The sequence below is a fragment of the Protopterus annectens genome, chromosome 2.part2 (genome assembly GCF_019279795.1).
Source record: "Protopterus annectens isolate FY-2018-M chromosome 2.part2, PAN1.0, whole genome shotgun sequence".
Lineage (NCBI taxonomy): Eukaryota > Metazoa > Chordata > Ceratodontiformes > Protopteridae > Protopterus > Protopterus annectens.
The window spans coordinates 18940653-18966270 of record NC_056730.1 but is presented as its reverse complement, the minus strand read 5'-3'; the positions used below and the strand labels follow the sequence as shown (position 1 = coordinate 18966270).

At 42.1% G+C, this 25618-nt stretch overlaps 1 protein-coding gene across 1 annotated transcript in view; it reads right to left on the bottom strand.

Annotated features, from left to right (window-relative positions):
• The window catches only part of SCAMP1 (secretory carrier membrane protein 1), a 1252061-nt gene that overhangs the window by 673497 nt on the left and 552946 nt on the right, over positions 1-25618 (bottom strand). Inside the window, exon 5 of the mRNA XM_044063705.1 lies at positions 19597-19725. Within this exon, the coding sequence (XP_043919640.1) occupies positions 19597-19725 (129 nt within the window). The remainder of the gene's footprint in view (positions 1-19596; positions 19726-25618) is intronic.

Here is a 25618-nt window from a genome sequence, read left to right as displayed (position 1 = left end):
TGCCGTCGATCCAGGACTGACGTCAGGTTGTCAGTTGTATAAAATAAGGCAACCAACGTCATAACATCAGTTTTTCTTGCCCTGTCAGGAGCCGGCAAGAGGGAGCTAGGTTATGGTGGAAGAACACCACCAGTAGAAAGTAAATACCAAAAGTTCCTTGTAAGGAGGGAGAGAGAGAGAGAGAGAGAGAGAGAGAGACTGAGCGAGAAACAAGGGGGATGGAGGGAGGGAAACCAGGACCGCAACAGTGAATACACTCAAACATTTACATTTATAGTAAGTGTACACAACTGTACTATGTTCTTCATGTTTCACTGTTGCAGACATCACATTTGGGTTGATTCCCAAAGCTGAAGAAAAGGATGGAGGCAGTCAAGAAGACTGGGGGCTGGCTTGGATGCCTTGCAAGACTGCGGTGGCAAAGCATGCCTTTGATTTGGAGAAGATAGGCAGGTGGTAATGCTTGGTGAAGGTATGAACAGATATCCATGTTGCAGCCTCCAGGATGTCTCTGGTGGGAACCCCTCTGAGGAAAGCTGCAGAGGTGGAGGTTGCTCTGGTAGAATGTGTCCTGACCCCCATGAGGGGAGGTTTCCCATGTTGCTTGCAGCAGAAATGGATGCAGTGTGCAATCCATTTGGAAATGGTTTGTTTGGATATGGCCTTGCCCTCTGCTCCTGCAGTAAATCTGACTAACAATTGATCAGTCTTTTTAAATGATTTAGTCATGTCTAGGTAGAATCTGAGCTGTCTATGCACATCTAGAGTGTGCAAAATCCTTTCCCCCTTGTTTTGTGGGTTAGGGAAAAAGGTGGGTAAATGAATGGATCGGTTGAGAGACACACTGGAAACCACTTTTAGCATGAAGGATGGGTTAGTCCTCAGGGATACCCTGTCAGCATGGAAAATGATGAAGGGCTCTACAGCCATTAGTGCTTGTAGCACAGATACTCGTCTTGCTGAAGTGACGGCCAGAAGCAAGGCTGTCTTCCAAGAGAGCAACTTTAACTCTACCAAAGCTACTGGTTCAAAGGGGGGCAAGGTGTGCTTTTCCAACACAAAGTTAAGGTCCCAAGCTGGGGTAGGTGCTCTTCTGGGTGGCCTCAAGTTGTTAGCCTCTCTTAGGAACTGTCTGATGAGAGGGTGAGAGAAAAGAGCTGGCTCTGTGTTGAAATGAGCAAAACCAGCAGAGGCATGAATTTTAATAAAATAAAAGGATAGATCCCTGTGTAGTACGTCAGCAAGGTAATCCAGGATGAGAGGTAGGGATGGCTGTGCCGTCCCGGCTCCCTTATCCTGTATCCAGGTACAAAACCTTTTCCACTTGTCAGCATAAGACTTTCTAGAGCTAGGGCGTCTAGCCTAATGTATAACATCTAGAACTTGTTTGTTGAGATTGGCAGCTTGTGCAGTGGTCAGGAAATAAGCCAGGCTGCCACATTGAGGGTCTGCAATTGGGGATGCATGAATTCTCCATTCCTCTGGGTCTGGAGTGTTGGGATCTGAGGGAGATGTCTGCAGTGTTGGGATCTGAGGGAGATGCCATGGTGACAGAAGTGACAGGCTGCGCAGCAGTGGGTACAAGTGCTGGTGTGGCCACGCTGGGGCAATCAGAATTGTCCTCTGTTTTTCCTCCCATATTTTGAGCAGTACCCTTGTAATGAACGGAAGAGGGGGAAATGCATAGACTGAGAGGATGACCCACTGGAAGGATAGAGCATCCACTGTCCAGGCCTTGCAGTGAGGTTCCCTGGTGCAGAATTTGCTGAGCTGATGGTTGGAGTGGGAAGCAAAGAGGTCTACCTTCGGGGTGCCCCATTCCTGAGTTACAAGGGTGAAGGTTCTTTGGTCTAATTGCCATTCATGTGGGTCAAGAAGATTTCTGCTTAAGTTGTCTGCCAGAGAGTTTAGAGAGCCTGGCAGGAATTGTGCTAACAGGTGTAGTTGCATGGCTGAGGCCATGTGCCAAAGGGCCATGGCGAGCCTCCAAAGAGGGTAGGAGTGAGCCCCTCCCTGCTTGTTGATATACCACATCACAGTGGTGTTGTCTGCTTTGATCAGAAGAGCCCCTGGGGAGAATAGGGATCTGAAAGCTGTCAGTGTGTGCTGGACAGCTAGCATCTCTTTTTGGTTGATGTGCAGATGCATTTGATGTGGGCTATATTGGCCCTGTATACACCTGCGGTCCAGGTGTGCACCCCAGGCATAGTCTGATGCATCTGTGGTGAGGGTCTGGGCGTCGAGGGGTTGTGAGAAGGGTAGTCCCTTGTTGTGGTAGCATGCTGCTGCCCACCAAAGAAAATCTTTCCTTAAACAAGGCATCACTGGTATAAGAGTTTTCAGGTCCTGAAAGTGTTGACACCAAAGGCTTTTCAGGTACCACTGTAGTTTCCTCATATGCAGTCTGGCATATGGAATGAGTAGAATGCAAGAAGCAATGAACCCCAGAGCTTGCAGGATTTTCCTTGCGGATAACTGGGGTCTGGTGGCTAGTTCAGAGAAGTAGGCTGTCAGGTAGGTTTGTTTTTCTGGTGTAAGGAATGCCGTCTTGGATGCTGTGTCCAGGCTTGCTCCCAGGAATATAATTTTTTGTGTGGGTACTACTTTGGATTTCTTTTCACTGATAGTACAACCCAGGGAGGTCAGCAGGTCCTTTACCAAGGATAGGTGCTTTAGCAGCTTTTCCTGTCTGCCTGAATCAGGCAGTTGTCTCAGTATGGGTAATTTGAATATTTCTTTGCCTGTAAAAAGCAATGGCGGGAGCCAGACATTTTATGAAAACTCTGGGAGCAGTAGATAAGCCAAAGGGAAGTGCAGAGAACTGAAAGTGCAGTGATCCTGCCCTGAAACGTAGATATTTCCTGCATGATTCTTTGATTGGGATGTGTAGGTAGGCATCTTTTCGGTCTAGGGTGGCTAACCAAGCATCCTTGGAAAGCATAGGTAGTAGTTGCTGGATGGCAAGCATTTTGAATTTTGGTATCACCAGAAAGGTGTTCAGAATGGATAGATCGAGGATGGGGTGCCAGGTGCCCTCTTTTCTGGGTACCAGGAAGAGTCTGGAGTAGAAACCTTGGCCTATTTGTTCTCAGGAACATGCTCTATTACCCTCATAGAGAGCAGGGAAAGGCTTTTTGGCCTCTGCCCACTGGTTTGGGGGAAGATCTGGCAACCCTTTTGGGGTTGGTAGAGTGTGGAAATAAAATATGTATCCCTGGGACACTATGTTGAGGACCCAGCGGTCATTGGTAATGGTGGCCCAGGTGCTTGCGTGGAAGAAGAGTTTTCCTCCTGGGAGCAAAAGCAGGTGGGCAAAGGGAGGGGGTGGAAGTGGAAATTCACTGTGAGTTCTTACCATTAGTGGGTGGCTTAGCACTCCCTGGTTTTGAAGAGGAGGAACTCCACTGCTTAGATCTCTGCATTCCCTGGGGCTGCTGTCTGGGGTGGCCTACTTTCCCGGGGTCTGGGCTGAGCTGACCTGGAGGGGGCAGGAAAGGACCAGTGCTTGGAGGGGCAATGCTTACTGAACCAGGGTGGCTGGACCTGCAAGAAGTCCTTAACTGTCTGCATAGATTTAGCTTTTTCTTCCATCTTTTTTAACACCTCCTCTGCTTTGGTGCCAAATAAGTTGTCTTTGTGCAAGGGTGCGTTGAATAATTTGGAACTGACATGGTCTGGCAAGGCCTGTTCCTTAAGCTAAACATGCCTTCTAAGGACAGAACCAGTGACTGCTGCCCTGCAAGATGCTTCTAGGGCGTCAAAACCACATTGTAAGGTCTGCTTAGTTACTTGACTTGCAGAATGCATTAACTCTTGTAACTCTATTTTCTGCACAAGCAGGAAAATATGATATGTTTTGTTTGAGGAGTTCCATGGTATGTTGTTGAAATGCTAGCATATGGAACTGACAATTTAGTACTTTAATAGCAAGAGTAGCAGAGGTGTATACTTTTTTACCCCATCTGTCTAATGTTCGGGAATCCCTATCTGAAGGGTGGGATTCTTAGCAGAAGTTGCTTTAATTCCTTTAGGAACTTGAGAAATAACCTCGGGGACAGCAGTAGGACTTTTGAAAAGAAATTTGTGAGAGTCAGGGACACTATGGTACCTATCAGGTTTCCTGGGAGCAGGAGGGAGGGTGTCAGGAGTCAAACTGGATTCCATAAAATCATCCACAATATCCAGGACACGAGGGATGGCCAGAGGTCTGTGCTGTGGAAGATCTAAGAATTCCCCGAGTCTCTTTTCAGACTGAGGGTAGTCGTGACATTCCCATTGGAAATGCTCCTTTAAAGTATGTAGGGTTTCTCCAAAGGAAAAGTCCTCGGGTGGAGAGGCTGAAATAATGGATTCCTCTGCATCAGAATCCTCATAAGCAGACAGGGGTTGCATGTCTTCATATTCAGATGCATCAGCGTCATCGGACTCCTGTTCAGATAAAACTACTGGGGACAAATCTCTTTTTCTTTTGGAAGGGGTAGCCTGGCTTACCCTGATCAGCATTATAAGGTCTTCTGCCATTTTAGGCATTTGAGACTGAGGCAAGGAAGCAGGTGCCCGAGATTGGGTCTTCGGTTTCTTGGTGTGGTTCGTACCCTGGACCTTAGAAACTCGGTAGTTTTCAAAAGAACAGTACATGCGAAAAAAGTTGTCGGTCTGTGTCGAGAATCGGTAGTGAGAAGTACTTCCTCGGAAGCCGGTGCCAGCTCAACGGCTCTGGACCCATTCAAGGTAGAGACATCCACAGGATCCTTAGTCGATGAAGAGTCTCGTGCCATACCGGCCTGCGAATCCATTGAAGTGGGCATCAGAGGCTGCGAAAACACCTCACTGAGGACCGGAGAACTGATGATTAGCTTAACGGAAGCATTGTTGGTAAGTTTGGACCTGTGCAGTCTGTCTCTGTCTTTATCCTTACGTTTTTTTGAAAGATCTGCTGTTGGATGGCTTACCGAAGCCATATCGGAATTCGAGGACTGAGAGCGAAAATATCTAGCTACAATAAGGGCCCGACGATTTACAGTTCTGGCATTGAACAAAGCACAAAAGCGACAGTGGAGGATGTCATGGTCTGGGCCTAAGCGAGTGACGCAGTAAGAATAAAAGTCTCGGTGTGGTATTTGCTTTCCACAGGTGAGACAATTGTTAACTTTTTCTGACATCGGTTAGAGCAAGAAAAAAGGATCCCCAATGGGGTACTTAGCTTTAGAAGACTTCAACTTCAATTCGGAAACGAAAACTCAGGTAGCGGTCGACCGGTACTCGTGCGAACTGCTTCTGGCTCCTCAGCAAGAAAGACTGATGTAATGGCGTCGGCTGCCTTATTTTATACTACTGATGACCTGACATCAGTCCTGGATCAACGGCAACCGACACAGAAATATTCAGCCTCTGGTATTCGGGCCGACTAAGTGCTACCCTGACAGGAATAACCCAAATGTGATGACTGCAACAGTGAAACACGAAGAACATATACCAATGAGGCACTGACAATGTCATTCCACCCATTATCGATTACAAACCAATATCACTTCATAACAGAAGAAAAAAACAGGAGACCAACATGGCCCAAAATGAGTCCTTCCAATCCAACAATGTCATCTACAATGGGCAGTGAGTGGGGAATCAGCTCATGAAATCAGAAAATAGTTCATGTGACCAAGTGTGGCTCAGAAGGCGTACACCAACATAGGACCCAGTTTGGAATCTGTTCAGAAATCAACACTATATGGACTACAAAAAGAAAATGCATCATCCTTGTTTAATGATTTGAGAATCCTCTCCAGCCACAGCTGCCTCAATATCTGTATGGGTTTATCATTGCAACAGCGGTATTGGTAATCATCACCCTTCTACTGCATTTCCTTCATTCATCAGAAGCCATCAGAACTCTAAGTACTGAACATTTTTTTTTTTTTTAATCAGAAAATAAATGTTTGGTTAAAATTGAACACAGAGATCACCAGACTGGCATCCTAAGTTTACTACGTCTTGTGTCACATGCTATACTTATGCCAGAACAATGAATGTCAGTAACTGTTGGGTGTGTGCACCTACATCAATGGCAAATGACTGCAGCATTCCATTGTTTCTAGTACCAGCAACAGAGACATAAGTAGGAACAGCATTTGGAACAATTTTGGTAATCCAAAACAAAACCGGCAGATATAATTTCTTGGCATAATGTTAGTTCCTTTAGATGTGCGCCCTCCAATTATAAATGACTGTAAAGGAATATATGTGTTGCACTAAAAACACTTTCTGTTGGGTAGACTGACTGTAATATTAACATGCAAATATATAATAATACCAAAAAACAAAAAAGGCAGAAACACAGCAAAAACTGTTTGAATTTTCTTTACTTTAACACACTGGTACCTCGGCCATTCGCCTTCAGCGGACAATATACAATTACAGACAACCATCTTTATATACATAGGTTCAAACACCAATTAATCCAATTAAATATTAACTGACAAATTACATCTTGTTTAAAATGCTGCATATACGTTTTTAAAGTACTACATATACATTTTATTAAACACAGCCATCCTAAACATTTTAAGTAACTTATTTTAAATAACTAATTTTAAATACAAACTATCCAAAATTGATTAAAGAACTATTTTACTAAACGTTTTTATGAAATATATTCTTTATAACAGACTAAATAAGCATGACAATAAAAGTCTCATTAATTCAAACATTTATAAATTTATAAATATGAAAAATAATTATTTTAATAAAATTTCATATAATAACCTCAAGATTGAGACCCCTAGGAAACAATGTTCCATAACTGAGAATGAACTTACTTTCTAACTCATTCAACCTTCTCACCATATCACCCCCCCCACCCCGGGTTCCGGCATGTAGATCGCGAGATGATTGCCCGTGAGCTACAACGCTGAAACAAGAAGGCCGCGGCACCGCTAGACCGTAGAGCGGTGCGGCCGAAAGTGACATACGCCATTGGAGCCCACGTCGGTGGGAAAACAAAGAAAGAGAGACAACCCCTAAAGCAGCTATGCGGGCTGCAAACCAATACTGTAAACAGGCACGGAATGCCAACAACACGTCAAGCCAAATAAACACAAGTAAATCTGTAAAACCACAACCGCTCCACATGTACACACAAAGCACAGAAATAAATCCAATAAGTAAAGTAAAGCAACTTACCTGTAGATCACCAGAAGTCCTCACAAACCCGCACACTAAACACTCCCAGGAAGCAAGTAATATAATCCATAGTAGCTGCAGCAGAGTGTATGTACATGCGCATTTTCAAATAGCATGTCCCTGCCAATACAGTCTACGATTATAACATAGCACAAACAGCCCTGAGGTATGCAGAATATATGTAACCTAAATACCACACATATGTGGATATCCAGCAGTGTAGTGCAACAGACAAATGAGTTTCAGACTTCCTACCCCTCAGAAAGCACATGCTACTGTAAGACATGTTAGTGTAACAGCAACCAAGCATGTCACAGCATGATAGACATAATGTGCCAGTGAGTACCACTGTTGGGAATATTTCCATTTCATGCCCAACCCATAGTGATGGAGAGGCATGACTGCAACAAACAGCAACTGTTCTGCTATAGCCCCCCTAGTGCAATGGCAGGTGGGAACATGGAACTCAGGCAAACACAGACTACCAAGCCAACAGCAGGGAATAAATACTGTAGTAGGGGAACACTGTCAGGCAGGAGTGTCAACTCTACACCTAGTCCACAGCAGCATGTGTGTATTGCAGGGGCTGGCAAACCCATCCACTGTTTGTTGGAGCTGGGGTACAGAAGTATGCAGGCCCACGTAGGCAGACAAGGGTGCAACACTGAGTAACTTCCCTATGTAACCTCTGTCACTGAAACTGAGACTAGGCCCCACACCCTGATTGGCCAGCAGGAACAGCTGGGAGTTAAAGGGGACCTGTTCAGTACACATAGAAAGTGTGATGCAAGCAAGTCGTGTAGATGCCTACCACACTACAAGCACTTGTCAGCCCCATGGCTGTGTAAACTGTACATAGTGAAACCCTAGCAGAATGGGTAGTCAGAGCAAGGTGGAGTACAGACAGCTGCACAGGGAACTGTCGCAGGCAGCACTACAACACAGGGTACAACACAGGGTGGTGTACAGCAAGTATTGTAACATCTGATAGTGACTTGTACCAGTGACGTCTCTACATCCTGTTCCCAACTACACTGGCCGTGATGGATACTGAGAGGCCATCAACAAGTGGCGTCACCATGATGGAATCTATGTACCTGTATAGCCCTGGTCAGCTTACAGATACAGCACAGTGTCCAGCCAACGGGGCAAACCAATGCTGGTAGTGGAGGGATACCTCTACCATTTGGACCTAAACGGTACTGGGCATGTATCGAGCGGAGAGTACAGGCCTGCAGAGGTCGTGCCATCACTGTTCGTCAGGATGATGGGGAGGAACTGCTGAAATCACTGCAACACCAGCACGGGCCAGATGCAACAATAGCCCATTTGACTACACTGCGGCAGAGGGTAGTAACTGGCAATGACTTGCCAAGCTTGGTAATGCAGAGTGTCCTAGGCTCAGCAGATGAAAATGTATTACAAGAGATGCCTTGCCGTGCCACCCTATGTCGTAGCATAACTAGGGTACGGCAGAGGGCACGGGCATCCATGACCACACCTCCAGTAACACTCATGGATATTGATGTCAGCCAGTATCCACTCTGTAGTGGCAGCTTTATCCTCCGTAGAAGGTCTGATATGGATGGGACTGATTCCATGGTTCTACTTACAACGTCACAGAATCTAAACTGATCTGACATCATTCTTGGGGATGGCACCTTCCCTACACGGGCTGATATATGTCGCCAGCTGTATACATTACATGGCTGTATTGGCACCCCCACCTCAACAAGGATTGTCCCCCTGGTGTACTGTCTCATGACAAGGAAGTCAGAGTCTGCATACAACAGTATGTGGGAGATACTAAAAGGTATGGCTGCAGAACAGGGGTGCACCCTGGCTCCACAGTATATTATGACTGATTTTGAGAAGGCAGCGATCCATGCCAGCCGTAAGGCATTCCCTAAGAGTATTCTGAATGGGGTGCCTTTTCCACTTCACACAGATCATTTGGCGCCAGATCTAGCATCACCACCTTGTGGCCCTCTATGGTACGGACACTGCTTTCTCAATTTCCATACGCAAGCTAACTGCGTTAGCATTCTTACCAGTGGATGATGTTGCCCCTGCATTTCTGGACATTGTGGCTACGTTACTTGACTGTGCACAGCCTATTGGCGTATTTCTGGATCATCATTATATGTGAGGCCGACCACGCAAGTATGCACCCCACTGCTCTGCACAGAAACGACTACCATCATCCTACCCTTTGAGGTTTTGGAATGTGTATGATGTCTCTGACATGGATTTCCTGCGGACTAATAACCAGGTAGTGGCATGGCATCTTCGGCTGAAGGTGTTACTGGGACTCCCTACTGTACAGCTATTCGACCTTTTGTCTGTTTTGCAACAGGAACAGAACCTGACAGATACCCGACGAGAGTCTCTTTTGAGGGGGATGACTGTGATACCACGTAGGAAGGCTATTGTTGTAAGGGAGCGTCGTCTAAAGCACATCTTGCAACATAAGTGTGACTACAGTGATGTGCAGGATTTTCTCCGTGCTGTGGCACATTTCTATAAGTTATGATTATATCAGGGTTTAGTATGCACCAAGCACTGCACACATCAATTTACATATTGTGTTAATAAAGGCTTTGCCCACAGCACACAGGTTTCACACTACCACTTTGATGCCCACTTGGCATCCTATGCCAGGCACATGTTCCACTGACAGTTGCACATGGTGGTTTCACAGGGGGTGTAGAGTGTATCACGTAGGGGGTTTGTGTCTCCCACCTGTGGTTAGGGTGCAGGGGGTTCCTCTATTCCCACAGGGAATTGTCAGCAGGTATTTGTCACTGCAGCTAAACTGCCATACTGCCATGTGTCCACATCCAGCTGTCTCCCAGTGGGGTGTCTAACACAGGTTGTGCCAAAATACTTAAAAAAAAAAGGAACTTAGTGCTGCCCCCATGAATATTCGCAACATGTTCAGCAACTGGACTAAGTTTCTATTGGTAATATCCCTTAAATGTTCCATGATCCTAACCTTTACTGCTCTTTTTGTTTGACCAATATACCATTTTACATTTACACATCCACGCCTCACAATATAAACTACCCCACAGGAATTACACCCAAAATTACCCCTACAGGTACATTTTCTACCATTAATAAATGTGCCAGAACTATTGTATATACCTTTAACTAGCGGCCCTAAAGCTGATGTCGGTGTTTCTGCTTGTAGGCATTGTAAGGTATGCAGTTTCATTAAAAACATTTCTGGCACATTTATTAATGGTAGAAAATAAAATAATTTACCAGACTGCATTCAAGGGACTTTTGGATATGGACTTGGGTGATTATGTCATTCCTGAGGCGGGTACTTTTCCAGCCTATGGAGCAGAAAAATCAATTTGGAAACTGAAAAAATTTGTCAAAATTATTAGAGGTGTTGAGTAATGTAACTTTTGAATCAGTAAACCAGATCAAAATGGGATATGTGCATTCTCATACAAACGGAATGCTGTTCTTTTATATCAGACAGAGAACATGCCATTCATAGTCATCGAGATATTACACCAAAGGTTGCTGAGATGTCTCGCGTTAAAGAAACAAACGGCTCTTAACGGGTTCAGTTGTCATTATTTATTTTCTGGACAGGAAGGAAGTCTTTTAAATTTTTTATGTATAATAATTCTTTTATGCATTTTACTTGTATGCAAAATGTTGACCATACAACCTTTGCATCTAGAAAAAGTATTAACTGACAAAATATGCATATTAGAAATAAAAATGAAAAAAAAAAAGTGCTACTGACCACAGTTACAGAAAAGCATGATAAAAAAATAGGATAGTGAAGAAATTGTACTAAGAGAGTTTTGGACACGTATAATATATTTAAAAGGGAAAGTGAAACTGAAAGGTATTCAAATTGTCTCTCAATTCCATCTAAGCAAAGGCATGTTTACTGCTCATAAAACTTTTTACTAAGAACTTGTATAAACGTTATGCACGTAAAGGACAGAAGGAAACAACATGTAAAGAATGTCTCATTATATGTGAAAAAGTGTCTTGCCCGTTTGAAAACTTAATATTACTGTCTGGTCATTAAAAATTACTTGACCTGAGTGATGTTTTCAGGGCATCAAATGAGGGGGTCAGAAGGGAGAAATGAATGTTCAAGTGTTTTGCATAACAGTTTTTCCTTTAGAAATGGAATCCATCTTGTTTCAGGATGGATACTGAAAGCTTAGGCCTGTCTTGAGATTCTTCCAATGTCTTGGTATTTCCTAGTGCTAACGAGGAAGATCGGAATTTATGCCTAAAAAGGAAAGACACAGATAAGGGGTCTGCAGATTCTTAGTAAGCAAAACAGATGCATTTGGTTTTAATTGGTCAGTGGCTACAGTCTGATAGATACAATGTTTGCTCATAAGCTTTTACAGTATAAAATGACCAAGTTTCTTTGTTTGAGGAGACAAGACTTTTACTGTTTACTCTCTCCCATGTATGTGTGTTCTTTTATAATAAAGGATACTATTTTACTCCTGCTCCTCTGCCCCTCATCAAACCTTTCACTACTGAATTTATCCACCTCTTTTTTTCTCCTAGTACTATTACCTATACAACTACAACTACTGAAGTAACCTCTGTGACTAGACATCACACACCTTTAATTCCAATCGCTTATGCTTTTGAACCATCACGTCCCTCCTACTTTTCTTCCTACAAATTCCTTTCTCATAATTTCTTTTTCGATCTTATTGAACCACTTCGTTTTCTTTCCCCTACTCCACTCTACTGCTTACTTTTATTGTATTTTCCTTTCTATACAATACAACCTATCCTATCCACTCTTACATTTTTCCATATTTCAGACCTTCCCTTGCAACTCTGCTTTATATCTAAGTCTGAACAACAGCATTTTCCATCTATAACAGTTCTTTATTATTTCAATTAACTCCCATCTTCCTTTACACTTAACCAAATTCTGCTATATCAAAATGCTCATCTTTGTCATTTAAGTCTGTGAAATTAGTTAACTGTTCACAAAATTGATACTACCTGCTAATCTAACTTTAGATTTTACCACTACTGCAGAAATCTGTATAGTACTACCTCATACAGCCTTGGCACTTGGCTTCTGCTAAACAGCATTATTAGTCTACCAAAACATTATGTACATCATAAACAGTTGATAACTTTAGTTGTTAAGGTCACAAAACTTTCTATTTACCTGCAAATTTGATGTTTTAGTTGTAAACAAATATGAGCAAACCTTTGTAATTTTTACTATTTTTGCTACATTTTTACTATTGTACTGGTGCTTTTCTCCCCGGGCCTCTGATGAAAAGAGGTTATTGTTATCCAGTTTGATTTTCCTGGTTAAAAAAATAAATAATGCTTAAGTGCACACAACAATCTACACAACACAAGCTAATATTAATACATTCCCTGGAATACTGAACATGGAGAGATCATATATCCGTGACCTAAACAGGACATTCAAAATGAATGATCACACCTTATTTATGGGAAAGTACAAAAGTGGGGGCTTTAGGGAAGAGACTGCAAATGGATGAAGATTTACTTGGACAATTGCTCCTTTAAAGTAGTAATAACTTCACACATGATATGAAATAGGTACTCTATCTGCAGGGTGTACTTCAGGGGTAGTTTTGGAGCCCCTGGTCTTCACAATATTCACTTACTGATATAATACATGGCCTGACCGGACTCCATCTCACACTATATACTGATGTTGTTATTCTAATTAAGAGATGAAAATTCTTTGGACCTAGATCAACAGTGTATACAGGATGACTTCTTAAATTGTGTACTTATTTTTTCCTATTTAAGATGCAGTAAACTGACAACACATTTATATGGAACACCAAAAAGCTCAGGCAAGTAAATGGCTATGTTACAGATATAAATTTTATCCAACCTTTAAATGTCATGCAGAAAGTTCTAGCCATGGTTTTGAAAAATAAAAATAAAGCAATGCTTATGAGCTTTGTACCTACAGAAACAAGGCTGGCTATTAATGTGAATGAGATCTGAAAACACACCGCCACTAATGGCAATGAATTCTGAACATAATAGTCAGACGCTTAATTTCCCTAAGGTCTAAATTCAGACACTAGACAGTACCTTCCAAGCTAGGTGAAATAACCTTACAAGCCCCATCAGAAATGATCTATAAAGTTTAAGGCTAGAGTGAAGAAGTTAAAGAGTTAACAGGATATTGGTTAACCATAACAACTAGCTGCTTTTGGTCTCTTTCTACTAGTAATCCACCATAAGGTCCTGTAAATTTTTACTTGCATTTATGGATATGGTTCATTACCCTGCTTTGTTGCATGCAAAGTCTCAATTCACATCAGCCTTTTCCTTCTTGTCAGTAAAGCATCATCATTACTTGTACATAACTGAGAATGAAGTTACATTTGCAAATGCACGTAATGTAGCATTTGCAAACAGCTGCAGTTGCATATAATGGTTGTACATTACACCTGATGTCATGCTTTGCTGTTTTAGCATGTCTTATTCATGTTGTTACTAATTCAAGTTCATTGCACCCTTAAGCTTGGGTAGCAAATGAAAAGGGTTTGTGGGCCACTGTTTTCACTCAGTAAAATAAATAAAAACAAACAAACCTGCTGCAGTCCTTAACTAAATTACACCACACTACTGCTTTGTGACCTTCTTTGCTACCATTTCCTGAAGCCACCAAAACTTTAACTGTACAACTTCTCTGCCTGCCTCCTAAGAAAGTACAGTTGTGTACACGTACCAGAAATGTAGATGTTCGAGTGTATTTATTGTTGCAGTCATTACATTTGGGTAATCGTTTGGCAGGTTGCCTTCAATCGGCCTGATTAACAAAGTCTTGGGTCCTGCGTCGGTTGCTGCCCCTTCTTCCATGACGTCAGGTCGTCAGGGGTATACAACATGCAGCCGACGCCATTACATCAGTTTTTCTTGTCCCAGATGTCAGGTGCCCCCCAAATGGGGAGCTAGATATATATATATATATATATATATATATATATATATATATATATATATATATATATATGAAACACAAAAAATATATACCTCCAAACAAAATACACCAAAAAGGCTTTTAAGCATAGTAAAAGAGAGTAGAAGTATAGTAAGAGAAGATACAGGGGGCTGGAGGGAAGGTAACCAGGACTGCAACAGTGAATACACTCGAACATCTACATTTATGGTAAATGTACACAACTGTACTATGTTCTTCGTGTTTCATTGTTTCAGTCATTACATTTGGGTAGATTCCCAAAGCTATGGTTGGGAGGATGGATTTATACAGCATTAAGACCAGCTATAAGGCCCTGCAGGACAGCAGTGGCAAAACCGGTTCTGGATTTAAAGAAGAAAGGTAAATGGTAATGTTTGGTGAACGCATGAACTGAGCTCCAGGTAGCAGCTTCTAGAATGTCTCTGGTAGGAACACCTCTGAGAAAGGCTGTAGAAGTAGATGCAGCCCTGGTGGAATGAGATCTGATCACCTGGGGGATAGTTTAACCATGGTGCATATAGCAGAAACGAATACAATGGCTTATCCATTTGGAAATGGTTTGCTTTGAAATAGCCTTTCTCTCTGCCCCTGCAGCAAATGCCACCAGTAGTTGTTCAGATTTTCTTTGAGATTTTGTCCTGTTTAAGTAGAATCTAAGTTGTCTGTGTACATCCAATGAATGCAGAATCTGCTCCCCCTTGTTCTGTGGATTGGGAAAGAAAGTTGGCAAATGAATGGTCTGATTAAGAGCCACACTGGATACCACCTTAGGCATGAAGGATGGATTGGTCCTGAGAGACACCCTGTCCGCATGAAAAATAATGAAAGGCTCCAGTGCCATAAGAGCTTGTAATTCAGAAATCCTTCTAGCCGAAGTGACTGCTAAAAGAAAAGCTGTTTTCCAGGAGAGAAATTTTAAGTCTGCAGTAGCAGCTGGCTCGAAGAGAAGGAGAGTGAGTTTTTCCAATACAAAATTGAGGTCCCAGGCAGGGGATGGAGCTCTCCTGGGTGGTCTTAAGTTTTTGGTTCCTCTGAGATACTGCTTTAGCAGAGTATGAGAGATGAGGGGAGGTTCTGTGTTGTAATGAGCTGAAATGGCTGAGGCATAGATTTTTATGGATGAAAAGGACAGGCCCTTGTGAAGCATCTCAGTTAAGTATTGTAAAATCTGAAGAATACTGGGCACTGCTGTGCTTTATTCCTTGTGATTGGTTCCAGGCACAGAATCTTTTCCATTTGTCAGCATAAGATTTTCTAGTACTAGGCCTTCTTGCCTCCAAAATGACATCCATCACAGGTTTGCTGAGGGATGCCAAGGGTGAATTTAGGTGATTAGTCACGCTGCAAGATTCAAAGTTTGGAGCTGAGTGTGCAGAATTTGGTTGTTCTGCTGAGACAGTAAAAGTAAGGTGTCTGAGGCAGGTGTCACGGTGGAAGGTGTGACACATTGCGCAGGAGTGGATAACAGTGTTGTCGAGGCCAGTCTGGAGCAATCAGAATCATTTTTGGTTTGTCCTGTAGAACTTTGGAGAGCAGAGGCAGAGGGGGGAAAAGCATAGACTGATAGGTTTTTCCAGCTGAATGACAGAGCATCCACTTTCCAGGATTTTTTGTGATGAGTTCTTGTGCAGAATTTGTCCAACTGACAGTTCTGGGGTGAGGCAAACATATCTATGTCTGGACTCTCCCATTTGAGTGCAAAATGTTGAAAATCCGTGGTTTCAGTTTCTATTTGTGTGGGTCCATGAGATTTCTGCTTAGTTCGTCTGCCAGAGTATTCAGCTTTCCTGGCAGGAATTGAGCTTGTAGTTGTATTTGGTAGGTCAATGCTGTGTTCAACAATGCCATGGCTAGTTTGCAAAGGGGGTAGGTGTGTGTACCCCCCTGCTTGTTTATGTACTACATAACTGTGGTGTTGTCTGTCTTTATCATTAGTTGTCCTGGATGAAGGTAGTCCTTGAAGGCTGTCAGTGCATTCTGTACAGCTAGCATCTCTTTCGGATTGATATGAAGGTGCATTTGATTTGGGCTCCATTTGCCATGAATGCACTTCCCTGCCAGATGAGCCCCCCAAGCACAGTCTGATGAGCCTGTTGTTAGGGTTTGGGCAGCAGGGGGTGGAGTGAATGGCAGTCCCTTATTTTGGTGGCAGGCCTCTGCCCACCATAGGAACTATAGTTGCAGGCAAGGTATGACAGGAATCATTGTTTCCAGGCTGTGACAATGTTGACTCCATAAACTTTTTAAGTACCACTGAAGTTTCCTCATATGCAGTCTTGCATATGGAATTTCAAGAATGCAAGAGGCCATGAACCCCCAGGCTTGCAGAATTTGTCTTGCAGATAGTAGGGTGTTTGTGGCCACCTGTTTGAAGTAAGTTACCAAATGAATTTGCTTTTCTGGTGTAAGGTAAGCCATCTGGGCAGTTGTATTCAAACTTGCACCCAGGAATGTAATTTTTTGAGAGGGTACCAGATGTAATTTCTTTTTGTTCATGGTGTACCTTAGACAAGTAAGAACCCTTTTTACAAACACCAGATGCTTTAGAAGAATGTCCTTGTTTTCTGCCTGAATTAGACAGTCGTCCAGGTATAGATATATCTGAATATTTCTTTGCCTGCAAAATGCAATTACTGGAGCCAGGCACTTTGTGAAGACCCTGGGCGCAGTAGATATGCCAAAGGGCAGCACAGAGAAATGGTAATGCAAATAGCCTGCTTTGAAGCGGAGGTATCTGCTGCAAGATTCCGTGACTGGGATATGCAGGTAAGCCTCTTTTAAGTCTAGAGTTACCAACCAGGCATCTTTGCCTAGCATAGGAAGTAAATGTTGAAGAGTCAGCATCTTGAATTTTGGAATGTCCAGAAATGTGTTTAGAGTAGATAAATCCAGAACTGGATACCATGATTTGCCTTTTCTGGGTACCAGGAAAAGTCTTGAATAGAAACCTTGGCCCTTTTCTGGTACTGGTTGAATAGGCCCCATGTTCATGAGGGACAGTACTTGTTTCTGGGCCTCTGCCCACTGATTTGGGGGCAGGTCTGGCCATTTGTTTGGGATTGGCAATGTGTGGAAATGAAATCTATATCCCTAGGTTACTATATTTAAAACCCATTTGTCCTGGGTTATAAGTTGCCAGTTTCTTGCATGAAGTGCCAGTTTTTCCCCCAAAGGGGCGGCTAAAAGGTAAGTGCTTGGTAAGTGTAGAGGGAAGTCAATGAGACTGTTTACCATAGGGAGGTGGCCTTGTTGTTTCCAGATTTGGAGGTGGGGGCACCCCATTGTTTTGTTCTAAAAGTCCCTTGTGACTGAAACCTGGAGCCTTTGGAATGTCTGGGTTTGACTTGAGTGACTCTTGAAGGGACTTGAAAGGACCAGTTCTTAGTAGGCCAGTGCCTACTAAATCTTGGAGGTTGCACTTGTAAGAAATCTTTCACAGTTGCATAGATTTAGCTTTATCTTCCACCTTTTTTAAAACTTCTTCAGCCTTATTACCAAAGAGACGGTCCTGTTGTAAAGGAGCATCCAACAATTTTGCTTTAACATGATCAGGCAAAGTTTGCTCTTTGAGCCAAACATGCCTTCTTAGCAAAGACCCAGTTACAGCAGCCCTGCAAGAGGCCTCCAAAGAATCAAAACCACATGGCAAAGTATGTTTTCCAACTTGTTCAGCTGAATGCAATAAATCCTGTAAATCTTTATTTTCCACACAGTCAGAAATTAACATCATTTTCTGTTTAAGCAGTCCCATGATATGCTGTTGATATTTAAGCATACAAAACTGACAGTTTAAAGCCCTGACTGCCATGGTTGCAGAAGTGTAAACCTTCTTACCCCATCCATCCAGCGCCCTGGAATCTCTATCAGAAGAGGTAGGATTTTTAGCAGTAGAGGCCTTAATGCCCTTGGGACCATGAGAAATGGTTTCAGGATCTGCAATAGGATTTTTGAAAAGGAATTTGTGGGAGTCAGGAACCCTGTAGTATCTGTCTGGCTTACAAGGAGCCGGAGGCAGAGAATCCGAAGCCATACTAGATTCTGAAAAAAAACATCATCAACTATGTCTAGAACAGGAGGTATAGCCAAACACCTATGCTGAGGAAGAAGAAGAAAATCCCTAAGCCTCTTTTTAGATTCAGAGAAGTCCTGACTTTCCCAGTGGAAATATTCCCTTAAGGTATGCAAAGGTTACCCAAAAGAAAAATCCTCAGGGGGAGAAGCAGAGGGAATGGAATCTTCTGCATCAGAGTCCTCATAAGTAGGAATAGACAAATCCTGTTCATTAGAAGAGTCAGAAGAAATAGAATCCTGTTCAGAAGATTCATAATCAATGTCTTGCCTAGGCCTCTTAGAAGGGGGAGGTTGGCTACCCCTGATCAGAGTAATTAAATCTTCGGCCATTTTGATCATTTGTTTTTTAGGCATAGGAGCCTGCACATGTGGCCCAGGCATTATTTTTTTAGGCATAGATTTAGATTTTGGCCTTAGTTTTGAAGATGGCATCGGTCTAATATACAAATCTGTAGGCCTGAAAACACCCTCAAAAGCCTGTGCCTGCACAGCGGCTCCGGACCCATCTAAGGTAGAGACATCCACGGGTTCCATAATTGAAGCATCTCGCGGCACACTGAACTCCGAATGGATCTCAGTAGAGGCCTGCGAATCAGAAGTAGCGGGTATCAGGGGCTGTGAAAGCGCCTCAATGAGTACCGGCGAACTGGCGACTGGCTTAGGAGAAGTGTCGTCATCAGTTTTGGACCTCGACGGCTTGTCTCTGTCTTTTTCTTTGCGTTTTAATTAAACCGTGAACTGAAATATTTATAAGCAAAAATATACCGACGTTTAATAGTGCATTGATTAAATTTAGCACAAAACCGACAGCATGGTATGTTGTGGTCAGGGCCTAGGCAAGGAATACAGTACAAATGAAAATCCTTATGAGGTATTTGCTTCCTACAAGTAGTGCAATTATTAACTTTTACTGACATCGGTAAGGAGCAAGAAAAAGTTTCCCCAACGGGGTACTTAGCTTTTAGTTGAAGACTTCGGTTCTGAAACTCGAAAACGAAAATTTCAGGAGTCGGCCAACCGGCACTTGCGAACTGCTTCTGCTTCGGGCACTGCGCAGCAAGAACACTGAAGTAATGGCGTCGGCTGCATGTTTTATACCCCTGACGACCTGACGTCATGGAAGAATGGACAGCAACAGACGCAGGACCCAAGACTTTGTTAATCAGGCTGACTGAGGGCAACCTGCCAGCAGATTACCCAAATGTAATGACTGCAACAGTGAAACACGAAGAACATCATAGAATATTAGGCTTCATTTCTGCTGACAACTAACCACCTTATCTGTGAAGTTGCCCTTAAATGCAACACAACAAGGACTCCCTTTAAAGAAGAAAACTTCACATACTTACACATCCAAATGTAGTACATTATTTTTACTGTCTTCTGAAACTCTACGGGAATGTCTACTGCAATATCCTGGTAGAAGCATGGCCCTACAGGAAAATTCTCAGGAAGGGGAGGCCAATTATTTTTTCTTCCTGTTAGAAAAAAAAATGAAACACACAAAAGTCAGTGTATGCTCTTCTGAAACTACATAAACAATGTTATAAAAGTAATCAATAATAAAGGATGCAAATTCTGGTTTCTATGCACAGGGTTGTACTATGAAAGTATAAACCAACAACATTGGGCATTTGTTTATAAGTGAAGTTTCCACACTGCAGGCATCTCTATTAGGGGATGTAATACTTAAATCTATATACACACTGCTCTACAGCTACATGTGTGTGTGTGTGTGTGTGTGTGTGTGTGTGTGTGTATATATATATATATATATATATATATATATAGATATATACATACATATAAAATTTTATTTATTTATTTTTACATTTGTTAACAGGGTTAGTCTGTCTGGGTTCTTAGAAGCCCTTTTTCAGCAGAGACCCAAGGAGAAAAGCTCCCAAAAAAAAGTTTTAAGTAAACAAATTGTAAGAACAAAGATAAACACAGATCACATTTTAAGTATACATACTTCTGAAGTAATTACATAACATGCAATAAAGGAATATATAGAATGGAAAAATTACTGAGACAAATGTTAATGGAAGTTAGTCAGTGTTTGCTGAATTTTGTTATTTGCTAGTAATTACAGGTGTGGGGTAGCCACATTCTTTGATTTCCTGTCCTTGCCTATTTAACTGGTACAGTGTGAAATATTTTCTGCTTAAAAACCTCAGCTTTGGCCGGCTAAGAACTTGCTGTATTCAACTGGACGTATAAGAGAATTTAAGTACCTTTATCTGCACTTTTTTTTCAAAAAATATAGTATTTAAATTGATTTTAACTGTGTTGCAGGAATATTAACTGAACTGGAAGTTTTGACTCTGCTCTTCAGTTAGTCCCACTCACCCAGTGTGAAATATTTTCTGCTTAAAAACCTCAGCTTTGACCGGCTAAGAACTTGCTGTATTCAACTGGACGTATAAGAGAATTTAAGTACCTTTATCTGCACTTTTTTTTCAAAAAATACAGTATTTAAATTGATTTTAACTGTGTTGCAGGAATATTAACTGAACTGGAAGTTTTGACTCTGCTCTTCAGTTAGTCCCACCCACCCAGTGTGAAATATTTTCTGCTTAAAAACCTCAGCTTTGGCCGGCTAAGAACTTGCTGTATTCAACTGGACGTATAAGAGAATTTAAGTACCTTTATCTGCACTTTTTTTCCAAAAATACAGTATTTAAATTGATTTTAACTGTGTTGCAGGAATATTAACTGAACTGGAAGTTTTGACTCTGCTCTTCAGTTAGTCCCACCCACCCAGTGTGAAATATTTTCTGCTTAAAAACCTCAGCTTTGGCCGGCTAAGAACTTGCTGTATTCAACTGGACGTATAAGAGAATTTAAGTACCTTTATCTGCACTTTTTTCCAAAAATACAGTATTTAAATTGATTTTAACTGTGTTGCAGGAATATTAACTGAACTGGAAGTTTTGACTCTGCTCTTCAGTTAGTCCCACCCACCCAGTGTGAAATATTTTCTGCTTATAAACCTCAGCTTTGGCCGGCTAAGAACTTGCTGTATTCAACTGGACGTATAAGAGAATTTAAGTACCTTTATCTGCACTTTTTTTTTCAAAAAAATACAGTATTTAAATTGATTTTAACTGTGTTGCAGGAATATTAACTGAACTGGAAGTTTTGACTCTGCTCTTCAGTTAGTCCCACCCACCCAGTGTGAAATATTTTCTGCTTAAAAACCTCAGCTTTGGCCGGCTAAGAACTTGCTGTATTCAACTGGACGTATAAGAGAATTTAAGTACCTTTATCTGCACTTTTTTTCAAAAAATACAGTATTTAAATTGATTTTAACTGTGTTGCAGGAATATTAACTGAACTGGAAGTTTTGACTCTGCTCTTCAGTTAGTCCCACCCACCCAGTGTGAAATATTTTCTGCTTAAAAACCTCAGCTTTGGCCGGCTAAGAACTTGCTGTGTTCAACTGGACGTATAAGAGAATTTAAGTACCTTTATCTGCACTTTTTTTCAAAAATACAGTATTTAAATTGATTTTAACTGTGTTGCAGGAATATTAACTGAACTGGAAGTTTTGACTCTGCTCTTCAGTTAGTCCCACCCACCCAGTGTGAAATATTTTCTGCTTAAAAACCTCTGCTTTGGCCGGCTAAGAACTTGCTGTATTCAACTGGACGTATAAGAGAATTTAAGTACCTTTATCTGCACTTTTTTTCAAAAAAATACATTATTTAAATTGATTTTAACTGTGTTGCAGGAATATTAACTGAACTGGAAGTTTTGACTCTGCTCTTCAGTTAGTCCCACCCACCCAGTGTGAAATATTTTCTGCTTAAAAGCCTCAGCTTTGGCCGGCTAAGAACTTGCTGTATTCAACTGGATGTATAAGAGAATTTAAGTACCTTTATCTGCACTTTTTTTCAAAAAATGCAGTATTTAAATTGATTTTAACTGTGTTGCAGGAATATTAACTGAACTGGAAGTTTTGACTCTGCTCTTCAGTTAGTCCCACCCACCCAGTGTGAAATATTTTCTGCTTAAAAACCTCAGCTTTGGCCGGCTAAGAACTTGCTGTATTCAACTGGACGTATAAGAGAATTTAAGTACCTTTATCTGAACTTTTTTTTTCAAAAAATACAGTATTTAAATTGATTTTAACTGTGTTGCAGGAATATTAACTGAACTGGAAGCTTTGACTCTGCTCTTCAGTTAGTCTCACCCACCCAGTGTGAAATATTTTCTGCTTAAAAACCTCAGCTTTGGCCAGCTAAGAACTTGCTGTATTCAACTGGACGTATAAGAGAATTTAAGTAACTTTATCTGCACTTTTTTTCCAAAAATACAGTATTTAAATTGATTTTAACTGTGTTGCAGGAATATTAACTGAACTGGAAGTTTTGACTCTGCTCTTCAGTTAGTCCCACCCACCCTCCCTGTTTTTGTTTTGGTGTTGATCTTAGTGGCCTTGAAACTGCCCGCCCCTCTTCTAAATTTGTGTTTGGATACTCCTTCTGGGCCCATCTCATTTGCTCACTCAACTGAGTGCAGTGAGATCATATTCTGATTTCAGGCACTCCTACTGTGTACAAAGAGAGCATCTGGGAAACAGAAAAAAAATTAAGCTTGTTTCCTGCCTTTCCTGTTAAGTGGTATAGACTATTTGTAGGCTTCTGAGCCCCCAAGCCCTTCTGTGTTGGAGGGAAGCCTTCTAGCTTAGTTTTTTTTTCTTATAACTAGCCAGTTTTCTAGTTTCAGCACTCAAATCTGTTTCTTTGATCTCAGCACTTGTTCAGAAAAAAAAAAATTTCATCTGCTTTTACTGTACTTGTGTTTCTACCTACTTTATTTTACTTTTGCATCATCTTAAAAGTACTCAATTGTATTTATTACTGCTTGGTGTAACTCATTCTAAGCCTTTTGGTTTAAACACTTGGGCTTCGGACCAGTTGTTTTGCTCTGAGAGGGTTTGTGGTCTGCACTGTAGTGGAAGAACAAGTAGCTTACATCCTTCTAGGTTGGGAACTGCTGATTGAGGGCTCAGTGTCTGTTATTCTAAAAGTGTATTAATTCTGGTTTAAGCACTTGGGCTTTCAGGCCAGTTATTTTACATTAAGAGAGTTCGTGGTCTGCACTCTTGTGGGAGGAGAGGCTGGACTCTGCCCTTCTGAGCTGGGAATTTCTGGTTAAAGGCTTATAGTGCATGCATATCTGAACTGCTTCTTATTGAAGTTGGTGTGCCTTGTTTGCTGTGGCATAGACTGGATTCGGGCCTGCTGGATCTAGCTTTGTTTGTGTAACTTGAGCACTAATCCAGGCATTCCTCTAAAGTATTCAATTGTATTTATTACTGCTTGGTAGTAACTTGATTAAAGTGTAGCTATCATTCTAAGTCTTTTGGATTAAGCACTTGGGCTTCAGACCAGTTGTTTTACATTAGGAAGGTTTGTGGCATGCACTGTGGTGGCAGGACAGGTAGCTTTCATCCTTCTAAGTTGGGAACTGCTGATTGAGAGCCCAGTGTCTGTTATTCTTAAAGTGTATTAGTTCTGGTTTAAGCACTTGGGCTTCAGGCCAGTTATTTTACATTAAGAAGGTTTGTGGTCTGCACTCTTGTGGGAGAAGAGGCTGGAGTCTGCCCTTCTGAGCTGGGAATTTCTGGTTAAAGGTTTATAGTACCTGAATATTTGAACTGTATCTTACTGAAATTGGTACACCTTGTTTGCTGTAGCATAGACTAGATCCAGGCCTGCTGAATCTAGCTTTATTTATATGCTTGTTGTTTGTTTGCTTGTTATTTCCCTGGAACGCTAATTCCACCTAATACGCAGCTTCTCAGCGCTTCTGAGGATCACTAGTGATATCTGCATTGCTTACTGTACTTATTTCCTTGTTTCACTTGAAAGAAAGTTACTGTTTGTCGTTTTTGCATTTAAGTTACCTGTATAAGTTACCTGGCACTTGCTCACTAAATCAATTATATAAGTCAGCACTAAAAATTAAAAGCACTACACCCTCACTCCCCACTGGCCCTTGTTTTCAATTATTAAGGAATTCCCAATATTATTCTAGCATGTCCAAAGGTCAGTTGTCAATCTCCTCTCCGGTCCAGCTGGTGAATCTGGGAATCTTGAGGCAATGTTACAACTGCCTCATGTACACAGACAACCCTCTCCTCCTCCCAACAAATTCCAACACATGTGAGAGATGCAACCATATAGCCAAACTGGAGGCTAAGCTCTCTCAACTCAGTACTGGCATAACCAGTCAGGAGAAGGAAACCACACTCACTACAATTCCAGTCTCACATAGACCTACCACGACAGCAAACCAAACACAATCACACAAAAACATACTCGGAGGCTCTAAATAAAGTTCTGCCCAAGCAGCAGAGACCTCCAAAGCAGACACCCAAGCAACCGCTACCCCAAAACAAAACACGTGCAACACATATCTCACAAAGCCAGTGTGCCGAACAGTCACAGCCCTTAAGACTAAACAACACACCTGATACACTTGTAATAGGTGACTCTATCGTCAGGCACACTGAGGTCCCGCTCACCAGGCTGAACAAGGAGAGGGTCACGGTGAGCAGCCTGTCGGGTGCTAGGATCCGCCACATAACACAAGCACTCAGGTCACTCCAAGGCAAGTACAAATATGACTAAGTCATTGTCCATGCTGGTGTGAATGACCTGAGACGTACCTCCCTGGACTACATGAAAAGAGACATAAAGGAGCTCTCTGAGCATGTAGCCCAGGCCGGTATGACCCTGACCTTGAGTAGCATCTTACCCTCACCAAGAATGATGCCACAATATGAAGACAAGATGATCAATTTCAACAATTGGCTTAAGTACTGATGTCATTCAAAGGGGATCCAATGCCTGTCAGCTTGGGATGATATGCTCGACAAGCCACGATGCTTCGCTAAGGACAGCTTGCACCGGTCACCCCTGGGCTTTCGGATATTGGCAAAGGCTCTTGCTACCCCCATAGTGCCTTTTCTAGGCAAGGCTCAAAAGACAAACCCACCTCCATAGGTATCACAAGGGATAAGGAAGTGAGAGTAATGCTACTCAACGCCAGAAGTCTAAACCTCAAGATGCACTCACTCGAAACTCTCCTTAGCATGGAGAACATCGATATCTGTGCAGTAACAGAAACCTGGTTCAGGGCTCCCGAGAGCACCCCAGCACTACCAGGTTATACCTCATACCATGCTTTTCGGCCCCAAAACTTGGACTGAACCACAAAAGGAGGGGGAGTATCGATATTCATCAAAGATACCCACACCTCCAGGTTGGTGGCAAAGCACGAAGCATCAGAGACTATCCATGTGCAACTAACAGTGGGTAAAACTGCCTTCCAGTTTATAGCCTGCTACAGACCACC